The 16,707-nt window shown below is 35.6% G+C and overlaps 1 protein-coding gene across 2 annotated transcripts in view; it reads right to left on the reverse strand.

The window, feature by feature from the left end:
- FBXL17 (F-box and leucine rich repeat protein 17) overlaps positions 1-16,707 on the reverse strand; it is a 504,638-nt gene that overhangs the window by 466,814 nt on the left and 21,117 nt on the right. For both annotated transcript variants that reach the window (XM_004778265.2, XM_045087149.1), the window contains exon 3: positions 12,945-13,202. In XM_004778265.2, the coding sequence (XP_004778322.2) occupies positions 12,945-13,202 (258 nt within the window). The remainder of the gene's footprint in view (positions 1-12,944; positions 13,203-16,707) is intronic.

Raw genomic sequence — 16,707 nt, forward strand, 5'->3', positions numbered from 1 at the left:
ATTAATACCTATCTCATAGAGTAGATGTGAATTAAAAAAAGGAATTAAACATATAAAAATATAGTAAGAACATATGAACAGTGCCTAACACATGGTAGATGCTCAATACCTACTCATTCTCTAATTGACTGAACATCACTCGGATATATAAAGACAGAACAGATGAGACTCACATTTTCCTTTATCTTATACAAATCTGGAAACTAAAAACAGATATTCCTTTTTCTCCTTTGTGGTAGAATATATAGAACATAAAAATGGCTATTTTACTCATATTTAGGTATTTAATTCAATGACATTAAATACAGTGTTATGCAACCATCACCCATATTTATTTCCAAATCACCCAAACTCTTTACCCATTAAGCAACAACTCCCCACTTCCTAATTCCCCCCAGCCCCTGAAAACCTCTATGTTACATCTCTATTAATTTGTCTATTTTAGATTATTTTATATAAGTAGAATCATACTATGTTTGTTCTTTGTGTCTAGCCTATTTAACTTTGCATGTTTTCAAGGTTCATTCATGTGGTAACCTATATCAGCATTTCATTCATTATTCGGCTGAAGAATATTCCACTAAACATATATATTTTTTGTTTACTCATTCATCTCTTAATGGACATTTGGGTTGTTTTCACACCTTGACTTTTTTGAATAATGTTGCTATGAAAATTAATATAAATAAGTACCTATTTCAGTCACTGTTTTCAATTATTTGGGGTATATATTTAGGGTAGAAGTGTTGAGTCATATGGTAATTCTGTGTTGAATCTTTTGAGGAACCACCAAAATGTTTTCCACACCAGGTGTGCCATTTTACATTCCCACCAGCAATGTACAAAATTCTAATTCCTCCAAATCCAAAGCAACAATTTGTTATTTTCTCTTTTTTTGGGTTCGTTTGGACATATTTATATCAGAGCAGGTATTAAGTGGCATCTCACTGTGGTTTTTATTTGCAATTCTCTAATGGCTAATGATGTTGAGCATGTTATCATGTGATTCTTAGCCATTTGTATCTCTTCTTTGGATAAAAGCATATTCAAGTATTTTGCCCATTTTTCAATTGAGTTCTTGGAAGGGGTTTTGTTGATCTTGAGCTGTTAATAATCCTTTAGATATTCTAGATATTAAACCTTTTTCAGATATACGATTTGTAAATATTTTCTCCATTTTGTGGGTTCCCTGTTCATTCTCTTCAGAATATTCACTGAAACACAGGTTTTTAATTTTAATCAAGTCCAGTTTATGGTTCTTACATTGTTGCCTATGCTTTTGGTGTCATATTTAAGAAATTATGACCAAATCCAAGGTCATAAAGATATACACTTACACTTTCTTTAGAATGAGAAATGGAGCCTGATGACTAAAATGCTGCAATCTCATGATAAAACATTAACAGATAAAGGGTTCCTTCTTTTTTTTTTTTTTAAAGATTTTATTTATTTGACAGAGATCACAATTAGGCAGAGAGGCAGGCAGCGGGGGGTGGGGGGCAGACTCCCTGCAGAGCGGAGAGCCTGACACGGGGATCTATCCAAGAACCCTGGGATCATGACCTGAGCCTAAGGCAGAGGCTTAACCCACTGAGCCACCCAGGTGCCTCTAAAGGGTTCCTTCTTATGGATAAGCAAAGAAAGTAGTTTCTTTTATAATTTTATTTTTTTAAGATTTTATTTATTTATTTGAAAGAGAGAGAGAGACCCCAAGTAGGGAGAGAGTCAGGCAGAGACAGAGTGGGGGAAGCAGACTCCCTGCTGAGCAGAGCCCGATGCAGGCCTTGATCCCAGGACCTCGGGATCATGACCTGAGCCAAAGGCAGAGGCTTAACCCACTGAGCCACTCAGGCGCCCAGAAAGTAGTTTATAAGATGGAATCTACTCCTGGGGCGCCTGGGTGGCTCAGTGGGTTAAGCCGCTGCCTTCGGCTCAGGTCATGATCTTAGAGTCCTGGGATCGAGTCCCGCATCGGGCTCTCTGCTCAGCGGAGAGCCTGCTTCCCTCTCTCTCTCTCTCTGGCTGCCTCTCCGTCTACTTGTGATTTCTCTCTGTCAAATTAATAAATAAAATCTTTAAAAAAAAAAAAAAAGATGGAATCTACTCCTAATGAAGATGCTGTGAAACCTGTTGAAATGCCAGAAAAGGATTTAGAACATTACATAAACTTAGCTGATAAAGTAGCAGCAGGGTTTGGGAGGATTGACTTCAATTTTGAAAGAAGTTCTACTGTGGATAAAATGCTATCAAACATCATTGCATGCTACAGTGAAATCATTCAAGAAAGAAAAAGCAACTGATGAAGCAAATTTCAATACAGTCTTATTTTAAGGAACTGCCACAGCCACCCCAAACTTAAGCAACCAATGCCCTGATCAGTGCCAACAACATGGAGACAAGACCCTCCACCAGCAAAAAGATTATGACTCCTTGAAAGCTCAGAAGACAGCTAGCACTCTTCAAAAATAAAGTAGCTTTTAATTACAGTGTATGTACATTATTGTTTTAGACATAATGCTACTGCATACTTAGTAGACTACAATTTGGTATAAGCTTAACATTTATATGCACTGGGAAATCAGATTCATTTGACTTGCTTTACTACAATATTCACTTTACTGTGGTGGTCTCAAACCTGCAAAATCTCTGAGGTATACTGCTGTATAAAACCATGTCATCTGCAGACTGAGATAGCCTGACTTCTTCTTTTCCAATTTTAAAGCCTTTCATTTCTTTTTCTTGCCTAATTACTCTGGCTGGAATTTCCAGTACAATATCGAAGAGAAATAGCAAAAGTGGGCATCCTGGTTTTGTTCCTGAATTTAGAGGATGTTTTCAATTACCATTGAGTTTTCAATTCACCATTGAGTATGGTATTAACCATAGTTTTGTTATAAATGGGCTTTATTATGTTGAGGAAGTATCCTTCTACTCCTTGTTTATTGAGTGATTTTATCATGGAAATGTATTGGAATCACCAAATGCATTTTCTATTACCAATTAAGATGATTATGTTTTTCTTCCTCCATTTTAGTAATGTGGTATATTAAATAGATCAATTTTAATATACTGAGACACACTTGCAATCAAGGAATAAATCACTTTCATACACTGCTGGCTTCTGTTTGCTATTTTGTTGAGAATTTTTGCATTTATACTCATCAAGGATATTGGTCTGTAGTTGTCTTTTCTGATAGTTCCCTGCCTGGCTTCAGAATCAGGGTAATACTGGCCTCATAGAAGTCAGGAAGTACTGTTGCCTCTTAAACATTTTGGAAGAGTTTAAGGAGGAATCATATTAACTCTTTACATGTTTGAGCAAATCCACCGGGGAAGCCATCTGGTGTCTGTCTTTTCTTTGTTGGGATGATTCGTATTACTGGTTCAATCTCCTTACTTATTGTAAGTCTATTCAGATTTTCTACGTCTTCTTGGGTTCGTTTTTGTAATTTGTGTATTTCTAGGAATCTTCCCATTTTATTTAGGCTCTCCAGTTTGTTAGTGTATAATTGCTCATCATTTTCTTACAGAATCTTTTTTATTTCTACGAAGTTGGTGGTAATGTTCATGCTTAAATTTCTGAATTAGTAAATTAAGTCTTCCCTCTTTTTTTCTTAGACTACTTAAGTTTGTCGTTTTTGTTAATATTTTCAGAAAAACTAGTTTTTCTCTACAGTTCTTTTTTTCGTTTCATTTATTACTGTTCTGATCATTACTGCCTTCCTTCTGCTAACTTTGGATTTAGTTTGCTCTTCTTTTTTAAGTTCCTTCAGGTATACATTTAGATTACTAATTTTAGATTTTTCTTCCTTTGTTTTTTTGGTTACTTCAGATTTCTCTTCCTTTGTAATGTAAGCTTTCACAACCATGAATTTCCCTCTGAGCACTGCTTTTGTTACATCTCGTAACTTTGGTATATTGCATCCTAATTTTCATTCACTTCAAGGTATTTTCCAGTTTCTCTTATGATTTCTTATATGACCCACTGATCATATAAGAGTGTTTTGTTTAATTTCCATATATTTAGATGTTTTTGAGTTCTCCTTTTGTGACTGATTCCTAGATTTGTTTCATTGTGATCATAAAAGACACCTGCATGATTTTAATCTTTTTGAACTTACTACTTATTTTGTGGTCCAAATATGGTCTAATCTTTTAGATTGTTTCACATGCCCTTGAAAATTATATATTTTCTGTTGTACAGTGTATTACATAGGTCTGTTAGGTATAATTGGTTTAGAGCATTGTTCAAGTCCTCTATTTCCTTGTTAATCTTCAGTCTGATGGTTCTATTCTTCACTAAAATGAAGTATTAAAACCTCCAATTATTAATGGAGAACTATCTATCACTCCCTTCAAATCTTTCCATTTCTGCTTCATATATTACACTCTTAAGTACATATGTGCTTATAATTGTTCTATTTTCCTGAGGAATTAAAACTTGCATCAATACATAGCGAGCTTCACAGTCTGCTGCAAAACTTTTGACTTAAAATTGATTTTTTTTCTGACAATATAGCTACTCCAATTCTCTTTGGTTTTTAGCATTTGAATGGACTTTTCCACCCTTTTACTTTCAACCTCATTCTGTCTGTATCTAAAAATGAGACTCTTGGGGCACCTGCATGGCTCAGTCCGTTAAGCATCTGCCTTCAGCTCAGGTCATGATAGGAGGTACTGGAATCCAGCCCTGCATCAAGTCCTCACTCAGCAGAGAGTCAGCTTCTCCCTCTCACCCTCCCATGTCTCATGCTCTCTCTCACTCTCTCTCTCAAATATATAAATAAAAATCTTTAAAAAGAAATAAAATAAGGGGAACCTGGGTGGCTCAGTGGGTTAAGCCTCTGTCTTTGGCTCAGGTCATGATCCCAGGGTCCTGGGATCGAGCCCCACATCTGGCTCTCTGCTCAGCAGGGAGCCTGCTTCTCTCTCTCTCTGTGCCTGCTTGTCTGCCTACTTGTTCTTGCTGTCTGTCAAATAAATAAATAAAATCTTCAAAAAAAAAAAGAAAGAAAAAAGAAATAAAATAAAATGAGACTCTTATAGACATTATATTCATGGTTGATTATTTTTTAATTCATTCTGCCAATCTTTGTCTTTTAGAGTTTAATCTATTTAACTTTTTTTTCTTTAAAGTAGACTCCACACCCATTATGGGGCTTGAACCCATGACCTTGAGATCAAGAGCTGCATGCTTGGGGTGCCTAGCTGGCTCATTCAGAAGATCATGTGACTCTTGATCTCAGGGTTGTGAATTTAAGCCCCATGTAGAGTGTACAGATTAGTTAAAAATAAAACTTTTCTTTTTTTTTTAAGAATCACAAAGAAAAATAAATAAATATAAAATTTTTTAAAAGTCAGAGAGTGCCTGGCTGGCTCAGTCAGTAGAGCATGTAAATCTTGATCTTAGGGGTTGTTAAGTTCAAAGCCCACGCTGAGGGGCTCAGTGGGTTAAAGCCTCTGCCTTTGGCTCAGATCAGGATCACGGGGTCCTGGGATCGAGCCCCGCATCGGTCTCTCTGCTCAGTGGGGAGCCTGCTTCCTCCTCTCTCTCTGCCTGCCTCTCTGCCTACTTGTGATCTCTGTCTGTCAAATAAATAAATAAAAATCTTTTACAAAGCCCATGCTGAGCAGGGAGCCTACTTTAAAAAAGAAAATAGGTCACATGCTTTACCGACTGAGCCAGCCAGGTGCCCTAATTAACAATCTTAACTTAAAGTAACCACTGATAGGGATTTATTTCTGCCATCAAAAAAATATTTGTTTACTGCAGGTCTTCCATGTTTTTTGTTCCTCAATTCCTCCATTACTGCATTTTTTGTATCTTATAAACTTTATGCAGTATACCATTTTATTCTCTTCCCATTACTTTCCTGCACATATTTCAGTTATTTTCTTAATGGTTACCATGGAGACTGCAATTAACATCTTAAACTTATAGTAGCCTAATCTGAATAATATAGTTTCAACAGCATACATTCATTTCCTGTATGTCTCTACCCCTTCTACTGAAATTGCTACCACAGATTACATTTTTACACATTATATGCTCCTTAACATAAGTTTTTAATTCTTACTCTACACATCTACTTTTTTAATCACGTAAGAAAAAATAAGGAGTTACAAACCAAAAATGAAGTAAAACTGTCTTTTATATTTACTTATGTAGTTATCATGTTCTTTTTTTGTCATTCAGCTTTCAGTTACTAGTTAGTGTCCTTTTATTCAGCCTAAAGGACTCTTAGCATTTCTTGTAGGGCAGGTCTACTAACAATGAATTTCCTTGATTTTTTTTTTAATTTATTTGACAGACAGAGATCACAGGTAGGCAGAGAGGCAGGCAGAGAGAGAGAGGAAGGAAAGCAGCCTCCATGCTGAGCAGAGAGCCCGATGTGGGGCTCGATCCCAGGACGCTGGGATCATGACCTGAGCCAAAAGCGAAGGCTTTAACCCACTGAGCCACCCACGCACCCCGAATTCCCTCAATTAAAAAAAAAAAATTTTTTTTTTAATTTTTAAGTAACCTCTACACCCAGTGTGGGGCCTGAACCTACAATACCGAGATTGAGAATCACATGTCCACTGACTAAGCCAAGCAGGTGCCTCTCCCTCAATTTTTGTTTATCTTATTGTTGCCTTCATTATTGAAGGACAGTTTTGCCAGACACAGAATTCTTGGTTGATATTTCTTCTCTCAGCACTTTAAATACATCAGTCCATTACTTTCTGGTACCCATGATTTTGTATGAGAAATCAATTGTTAGTCTTATCAAGGACCCCTTGTATGCTAGGAGTCACTACTCTTGTTGCTGCTTTCAAGATTTTCTATTTGTCTTTGGCTTTTGACAATTAACTATTATGTGTCTCATTGTAGGTCTCTTTGAAATTAAACTACTTGGAGCTCGTTGAGTTTCTTGGATATATAGATTCATATCTTTCACCAAATTTTACACATTTTGGTCATTATTTCTCCAAATATTCTTCCTGCCTCTTCCTTTCTCCCTTCTCCATCTGGGACTACCATAATACAAATCATGTTCTCCTTTCTGTTATCTCACAGATCCTTTAGGCTCTATTCACTTTTCTTCACTTTTTTTCTTTCTCTTCTCAGACACAATAAGTCACTTTGTCCAACTCTAGATTCACTGATTCTTTCTTCTGCCTGTCCTCACTTAATGTTGCATTCCTCTAGCATATTTTTTAATATCAGTTATTACACTTTCCAGCTTCAGAATTACTATTAAGTTACCTTCAATAATTGCTAAATCTTTGTTGATATTCTCAGTTTTTTCATACATCACTTTCTAGAATTCTTTGTCTCAGTTGCTAGAACGTGTAGTTGTTTGTCTATGCTTTCCCTTAACTCTTGGAGCATAATTTCTTTTCAACACCCAGTGCTCCATGCAATACGTGCCCTCCCTAAGACCCACCACCTTGTTCCCCCAATCTCCCACCCTCCGCCCCTTCAAGACCCTCAGGTTGTTTTTCAGAGTCTATAGTCTCTCATGGTTCACCTCCCCTTCCAATTTCCCTCAACTCCTTTCCCCTCTCCACCTCCCCATGTCCTCCATGTTAATCCTTATGCTCCACAAATAAGTGAAACTCTATGAATTGTCTCTCTCTTCTTGACTTATTTCACTCAGCATAATCTCTTCCAGTCCTGTCCATGTTGCTACAAAAGTTGGGTATTCATCCTTTCCGATAGAGGCATAATACTCCATAGTGTATATGGACATCTTCCTTATCCATTCATCTGTTGAAGGGCATCTTGGTTCTTTCCACAGTTTGGCGACCGTGGCCATTGCTGTTATAAACATTAGGGTACAGATGGCCCTTTTTATCACTACATCTGTATCTTTGGGGTAAATACCCAGTAGTGCAATTTCAAGGTCATAAAGTAGCTCTATTTTTAATTTCTTGAAGGAATCCCCACACTGTTCTCCAAAGTGGCTGCACCAACTTGCATTCCCACCAACAGCGGAAGAGGGTTCCCCTTTCTCCACATCCTCTCCAACACATGTTGTTTCCTGTCTTGCTAATTTTAGCCATTCTAACTGCTGTAAGGTGGTATCTCAATGTGGTTTTTAATTTGAATCTCCCTGATGGCTAGTGATGATGAACATTTTTCCATGTGTCTGATAGCCATTTGTATGTCTTCATTGGAGAAGTGTCTGTTCATATCTTCTGCCCATTTTTTGATATGATTATCTGTTTTGTGTGTTGAGTTTGAGGAGTTCTTTATAGATCCTGGATATCAACCTTTTGTCTGTACTGTCATTTACAAATATCTTCTCCCATTCCGTAAGTTGCCTCTTTCTTTTGTTAACTGTTTCCTTTGCTGTGCAGAAGCTTTTGATCTTAACAAAGTCCCAAAAGTTCATTTTCGCTTTTGTTTCCTTTGCCTTTGGAGACATATCTTGAAAGAAGTTGCTCAACTCTATGGTCAAATAATCTTCAACAAAACAGGAAAAAATATACAGTGGAAAAAAAGACAGTCTCTTCATAATAAATGGTGCTGGGAAAATTGGACAGCTATATGTAGAAGAATGAAACTCGACCATTCTCTTACACGGTACACAAAGACAAGCTCGAAATGGATAAAAGATCTCAACTTGAAACAGGAATCCATCAGAATCCTAGAGGAGAACATAGGCAGTAACCTCTTCAATATCAGCCACAGCAACTTCTTTCCTGTTTCTTTGCATAACCTTGTGTTTTTTGTTGTTGTTTTTGAAACCTGGACATTCAGATATTATATTTTAACATGGTAACTTGTATAATCATTAAAGGTCTAGCTCGTGTTTTCAGCCAGTGTTTTGATTAATATTTCCTTGAACACAAAGAGCTTAAAAACAAAACAAAACAAAATGAAATGAAATGAAACAAAAACAAACATTTCTCCTAGACTTTACAGACTGGTTTTGTGCTGGAGTATTCCTTTAATACTTAGGCATGCCATTTACAACTCGGCCTTGGCTTTCACTTCCTGCAACAAGCCTAGACATGAGCCAGGGAAAGTTTAAGGGTTTCTCAAGGTACTTCCTGAGCAGGAGTCCTGCCCTGGGCATGCACATGGCTTTCTAAGTTCCCCTGTATACACTGGCACTTTGACTGTTCCAATTTCCCAAAGGAATTCTCTACCTGACTTTTCTTCTCAGGTATAAGGCATGACTAGCAATAATCTTTTGCCCCAAGCATCTGCAGGTTTCCATTTGCCTTACAGTGCTTCAGTCAATGCCCACTGCTTCTCGAGCCTCAGTTGGGTGAAACAGATGGAAAAACCTTTCATCAATCCTTCAAGAAGCTCCCAGTCAGGTTAGAATAGGCAAGGATGATAATTTTTTAATAAACCCTGCTTTGCTCCCTCTAGAACCAGGCTGCTATCTTCATGACTGTTGACAAGCTGGAGAGGGTAGGGAACACAAACAAGTAAAAATGCCACAAAGCTTTCCTACCATTTTTTTAACTGCCTTTTCCTTGGTTCAACATTCCTTTGGTTGCTCAAAAGCACAGATGTTTTTCCAGAGTTCTGGCAAAGTTGGTTCTAACAGTCTTCTTGTTTTTTTATGCTTCTGTTGAGTAGTTAAGATTTTAGAACTGCCTACTCTGATACTTTGCAGATGTCACTCTAAATATTTATACTTAAAGACCTAAAAACTCATTATAAAGCAAGACTGAAATTTACTAATGCAACATTTATTATTTGGGTACCATTTTAATCTGAGGAGATACCTCTAGTGAATATTTCCAAATTTCTATAGAAATTCATGAGTTGTATTAATTGGCTAAAATCAAATACAAGCAGTCACATAAAAGATTAATTTAATGGATATAAATTCTGAGATTTCTTTAAATACTATGGCTATCACTATCTCTTGTTTGCTGGCTGTGTTAGATGGCAATGAAATACTAGAAAAACTCAAAGAACTTATTATTCTTAATGCTTCTCCCCTCCAAAAATGTTATTGTAGTTTTAAAAGATGTACATGACAGAAATTATATTCCACTGGTAAAATTACTTGGGAGTTATTTTTATGGAAATAAAAATACCACGATTTCAAGGTGGTATTTCACAAAGAACATATTGTTCAGCCAAAAACAGTCTGATATTTAGGTGTTTCACCTAAGTTTAAGAAACATTGTTAAGTAGAATGCAATACTTAAAATATTAAAATTTAGATCCATCAGAACTCCAAATTGAAATACTTTATGTAACTACTTTTATAAACACATAGAACTCAAAAATACATTCATGTATTTGCTAAAGTCAATTAAAATTATAGCTGTTATGACAAAAATATAAAGACATTATCATAAATACATGTATACCACTCTAAAACATTTGTCAATTTTTACTAACAGAAGAGAGGGGAAAAAACCCCAAGCCCTACAACTTTAACTGCAGGATCAACCACTCAATCAAATACTCTATTTGAAAGAGAAAAAAGAAAAAAAATCCAACGAAAATCCATCAATCATGAACAGTTCCATTTTAGGTCTTGTGAAACTTTTTATAATATTTCTAAATTGTTAGTTCACTAAAACTATAGCATACTCCATAGCACACCTCATCAAACATCAATGGGACATGAAATAAATTTACTGAGTGGGTGGGTCAAGGCCAACATTAATGTAACAGAATAGTATAGAACAGAAAACATTAATGTGTACTGTACATAATGTTATGTATTGCTTCACAAAACTTTCATTCTACTTTATGTATATATGAAAGCCATTCTCTTTCTACTATACCACAACACTATTCCATCAGAAAAAAAGAAGCTAAAATAAGACACACCCTGCTACAGTACACTGAGCATAGGAAAGTATTATATATAGCAAAGTATACACAACAAAGTATACTGAAATGAGGTTCCTTTATAGTTCCTTAATGTAATTTAATTACTTAAGAAAGTTACTTATGGATGAAAAAGATTTAGATTTTTTTAATACTTTTATCAGGATTATTACCTCACATATAACTATAAATCAGAAACTATAAAAATCTGAATTAAACATGTAATTTATCATAAATTAGTTGTAGAGAAGATTTAACATAACTAATTTCAAAGTTGTAAAGATAGATAAATTCATGATCCTTGACTGGCATATTTAAGTCTAGCTCCTTAAAGGACTTTTTATTTTCCCTCTATTTCAACCATAACTATGGATCTTATTCTCATAGGAATATCCTTAACGGTCTGCTCAACTGGTACCTATTCATATTACATCATATTTAAATATACAACAAATTTAGTCCATTTCTTCATAAATACACACACCTTTAAAAATGTTTCATTGGGAAGCATAATTTGCTGGGACATTTATATCACAAAAAAGTCATACCATTCAGTAAAATTTATAATTTCCCCATTAAAGATTATTTTGTACTAATACATTTAAGAACTCAATATTGCAGGGCACTTGGGTGGCTCAGTCGGTTCAATGTCTGCCTTCGGCTCAGGTCATTATCTCAGGGTTCTCGGATCAAGCCCTGCGTTGAGCTCCCTGCTCAGTGGGGAATGTGCTTCTCCCTCTCCCTCGCCCCTCCCCACTGCTCATGTACATGCTCTCTCTTTCAAATAAATAAATAAAATCTTAAAAAAAAAAAAAAAAACTCCATGCTGCTAGTGAGTAATCCTATATATAACAGAAATGGATCAGGACAAATATTAAACCAAGTAACACTGCTATTGCCCAATTTCCCTCTGCAGACAAAGCAGACTTCCATATACATTTTAGCATTCTAATATATAAATTAGACTGACACACCCAGTACTATTTAGGACAGAATATTCTCAAATTTCATCTAATACCAAGCTTTCAGTTAATTCATATGTAGTGTTTAAATTAAGGGCTTTTCAATTTATTTCTAAGGTCATCTCAGATCAGATTTAAATCTAGGCCTTTACTGATACTCAGCTTTTATTGGGAAAAGTCAAAAAAGCACCCCAATTCTGAATTTAAACATTAATCCTGACAAAGTTCTTGAATGAAATTATTAATTCTTTCTTCCAAAAATGTCTGCCAAAGGAACGGTAGGTAGAATGGCAAATGTGCATGGCCTCTGCCCTCACAGAGCAGGTCCCTTTATTCAAGGTCTTTCAAAGGAGATCTTTAGTCTAGTGGAGTGGAATACTGGAAAAATGGAAGAGATTTTGAAGAACCCAGGTTTTAAATCCCAACTCCATCATTTGCTAAACATTAGGTAAGTTAATTAAATCTCTCTAAGCCTTAATTTCTTCCTTCACAAAATGAGTTTAATACAAACTATTTCACAAAGTTATTTCAGGGGTTAAATGCTAAAATACAGTAAGTGTCTACTACAATAGTGGGAACATTACTAAATATTCATAAATTCAGGGCCTGGCACATGGAATCCATTCAATATTCACTGAATAAATAATCCACTCTGAGACAAGAAATCTTAAATGCCATTTCCAAAAGAAGTGCATCAAAGAAAAAACACAAGTAACAGTATTTTTAATACAATTATTGGTCTAAATATAGGTAATCACCACCCTTTACTTCATTTTATACTCTTTAATTTGGACTTCATTTATGCCTTAAAACATATATTTTAAAGCACATAAGCGAATCATCTAGTAACATAAAGGAGGAATTAAAAGTTAATTTTTAAAATGTCATGCTGACCCGAACTGCACACTACTAGTACCTAAAGCAAAATTTGGTATAAGATTTAAGTAACAAAAGAATAAATAAATGGCTTGTCACAGAAGTTCAAGCACTCACTACAAAACACAACAAAGTTAACTTATCAGTTATAACCATGACATTCTAGTTCACTAAAATAAACATTTATGGGTACAAAAAAAAAGATGGCTTATTCTAGTCTCTGCACATTATTTTTAACATAATAATCTTTTAAAGCAAACATTTTTAGTTAATCAGAGTAAAATCATTTTATAGATGCTAAAATTTACCTGTTTGAGTCCTTCATCAGTAAGTTTGTCCTGGTTGCCTACATGAACTTTCTGAAGTAAAGGACAGTGAGAGGCAACCGCAATAATAGAAGTGTCAGAAAGCTGTTTACACCTGTAGGCTGTATACCTAAGAAGTCCAGGACACTTAAATGCTAGAACACATACGCCAGTATCAGACATACTGCGACAATCAGAAATGTTGATTTCAATTATATTCTGACTTCTTGATGCAATTTTTTCCAATAATTCATCAGTGACCTATGAGAGAAAAAAAGCAATAAATTTAAAATTTTGCTACAAAAAACTTACTTTCTATTCTTTTATTAAATTTTCCCTAATAAATAATACAATAGCATAATCAAAAGAAAACCTGATTTAATATTAAAGCATAACAAGAACTGTGGTATAATACAAAATACATACTTGGTCTTTTTCCCAGTTCCTGGAACAGAGCTCCTAAAACTCTTGGGAGTTTCCTGATGAAGAGGAGTCTCTTTTCTTATTCGTAACAAGCCCCTTTTGACCACACAGGAGTTTGTACTAATGAAATGACTTAAGTTGAGGCTCCCCAAAAGCTTCATGTTGGGGTCTGGTCACCAGAAAGACCAAACACCATGTGATTAGAGGGTGGTAACTTTCGGCTCTAAATCCTGACTTCTTAGGAGGGTAGGTGAGCTAGAGATTGGGTTATAAAAACACTTGAACATTGAGATTTGAAGAGCTTCTGGGTTAGTGAACACCTTAAAGTACTGGGAGGGTGACATGCCCACAGACCAAATGGAAGCACCACATCTTCTCTCCCTCTCCCGCTCCACAACTTATGTTGTCCTATGTATCTTTTCCACCTGGCCAGTCCTGAGTTGTATCCTTTACAATAAACCAGTAAATATAAGTATTTTCCTGAGTTCTGCAACTCAGTCTAGCAAATTACCAAACCTGAGAAAATGGTCAAGGGAACTCCTGAATTAACAGCTAGTCAGTGAGAAGTACCAGGGGCTCCTGGGACTTGAGACAGGCCTGCGAAGTGGAGACAGTCTTATGGGACTAAGCCAATAACCTGTGAAGCTTTGCACTAACCCCAGGAGTTACTTTCAAAATTGAACTAAATTCTTGGACACCCAGCTATTGTCAGAGATTTTGTTAGAATGAAAAACTCCACACATTTGGTGTTGGAAGTGCTGTCGAAAACACCAAGCAAGAATATATGTGTTAGTTTTCCTTAAAATCTTAAAGATCTGTCCTTACTAGGAAAGTTACTTTAACTTTCAAACTCACCAAAAACTCCCCATAAACGAAACTGGATTGAGATTTTAAATGTTTTGTCTATTTTTAGCCCAGCATATAGTGTATATCAGTCATCATGCTCTTATGTATTATAATTTATTATACCTAATCAATTAGGAGATACCTGCCACAAAATATAAATTTTAATTTTATTACTTACTTCAGAATACTAACACATATATACTAATTCATAGATAAGAAAACACAACATTTTGTTTTTCAGCACACCAAAGATTACATAAAAATGTCCATATCAAATAGCTCTTATCAGAAAATTCCAAACTAAATACAAGTAACATTAAAATTCATGTGGTTAAAAACTCACATGGTCATCTGAATTTCAAACATAATTTTTAAAAAATCAACCTCTACATATTCCCTACCCAATCACGGAATGAATAAATCACAGGGATGAAAGGTACAGCATAGGGAATACAGTCAATGGTATGGCAATCACTGTATAGTGATGAGTGCAGCACAACATCCAGAATTGTCAAAGCACTATATTATATACCTGACACCTGACACTAACGTTAACATTGTACATCAGGTAAACTTCAACAAAAAATAAATAAAAATTTAAAAGAAAACAAAGTTAGTATTATTCAAGTTCCTTGAAGACAAATAATGATGAAAGAAAATGCACATGATGAAATTTAGAACAGAAGAAAGAACTGGAGTGTTCAGGAATACTAAGTAAGAGCCAAGTTTGCAACTACCTTTATACTTGGGAAAAGCAAAAAAAAATGTAGACAGTTACCTTCAAAGCGAAAACTCTGGCATACCTCACCTTCTATTTTTATTGTTTTTCATCTCCAGACCTAACTACCAGTAGGGGTGAAACGCTATTCTTGGTCTGAGTTTATAACAAATAGCTCAGATATCCAAGACTAATGAAGTAAAGAGCCAATGTATTATTTCACATTACTTCTTTCCACTCTTCCTGCCACTATTAGCTAAATACTCACCATTTTCGTAGACACAAATTTCACGGACCCAAGCATGGAAATAACTAATTCTGTAATTATTTCAACCTCTAACCAATGAGGCAGAAAAATAAATAGGAACTTACATACTCAGGAATTTGCTTATTTTGTTTAAAGTGAATGAGTTATACACACACACACACACACACGAACTACCAGTGGTATGATGAATTTGGCTTGTACGAACTTACAAGAGCCTGTAACATGTACCTATTTCCAAATCAGTGACATCATTGCATTCAGTGATACCACATTGGTAGCCTGAAATAGGCCATGGTGGGAGCATCTGTACCACAAAAACCAGCAAATACTATAATACACAGCTTTCTATTTGTTTGTTTTGAAAGCTAGTTATTCAACATGTATCAGCACACCACTACCTAAAAATATCATGGAAGGATTTGGAGCAGGTTCAGCACTCCAATAAAATCGTATTCTTTTTGGATACTTTTATGTATTCCTAATACAAAATACTAACAACCAAGTCTAAAAGAAGAATCCAACAAGTACAACAAATTATATGAAATAAACACTACTAATTCTTTTTTTTTTCAAAGATTTTATTTATTTATTTGACAGAGAGAGATCACAAGCAGGCAGAGAGGCAGGCAGAGAGAGAGGAGGAAGCAGGCTCCCTGCTGAGCAGAGAGCCCAATTCGGGGCTCGATCCCAGGACTCTGAGATCATGACCTGAGCCGAAGGCAGCGGCTTAACCCACTGAGCCACCCAGGCGCCACCTAAACACTACTAATTCTATCTTTTTTCCTAATTTATGCCACCATATAGACACACACTAGGCAGCCAGGCAATAAAGAAGACTGGAAAATTAAAACAAGATACATTAGTCCATTCTGCTTCTAAATCTTCAACTATAAAAACTGTACAAGAATATTTATACTAGGGGCACTTGGGTAGCTCAGTAGGGTAAGCCTCTGCCTTCGGCTCAGGTCATGATCCCAGGGTCCTGGGATCAAGCCCCACATCGGGCTCTCTGCTCAGCAGGGAGCCTGTTTCCCCCCTCTCTCTCTGCCTGCCTGTCTACTTGTGATCTCTCTGTCAAATAAATAAAATCTTGAAAAAAAAATTATACTATTCACCTATAACAATAGTATAAGAATACTATTAATAGTGTAATAATAATATGTTAAAAGGAATAATAATAGTATTAACTCATAACAATGTTAGAAGGATAAAATCCTTTAGTATGTGTAAAGCCCATAGAATAGTACATGGCATAATCAGCAGTACTATATAAACATCTGCCATCATTTTCTACTGTTAAGCTAATATTCATGATTATAACCCCTCCCCCAAAAAAGGTGAAAAGTTTAATAACTTTCTTTGAAAGTAAAGAAAAAAGGGAGAAGATATAGAGGAAGATTAAGAAGCAACCCAAAATTACCAATCCACATTAAAAAATATCTTCACCACAAAACCTAGCTTTAACATGATTCGCACACCAAAAAATTACTAAACATGTACTTATAAATTAC

The sequence above is a fragment of the Mustela putorius genome, unplaced genomic scaffold (assembly GCF_011764305.1).
Source record: "Mustela putorius furo isolate JIRA1106 unplaced genomic scaffold, ASM1176430v1.1 tig00001063_pilon_pilon_pilon, whole genome shotgun sequence".
In the NCBI taxonomy this organism is placed as follows: domain Eukaryota; kingdom Metazoa; phylum Chordata; class Mammalia; order Carnivora; family Mustelidae; genus Mustela; species Mustela putorius.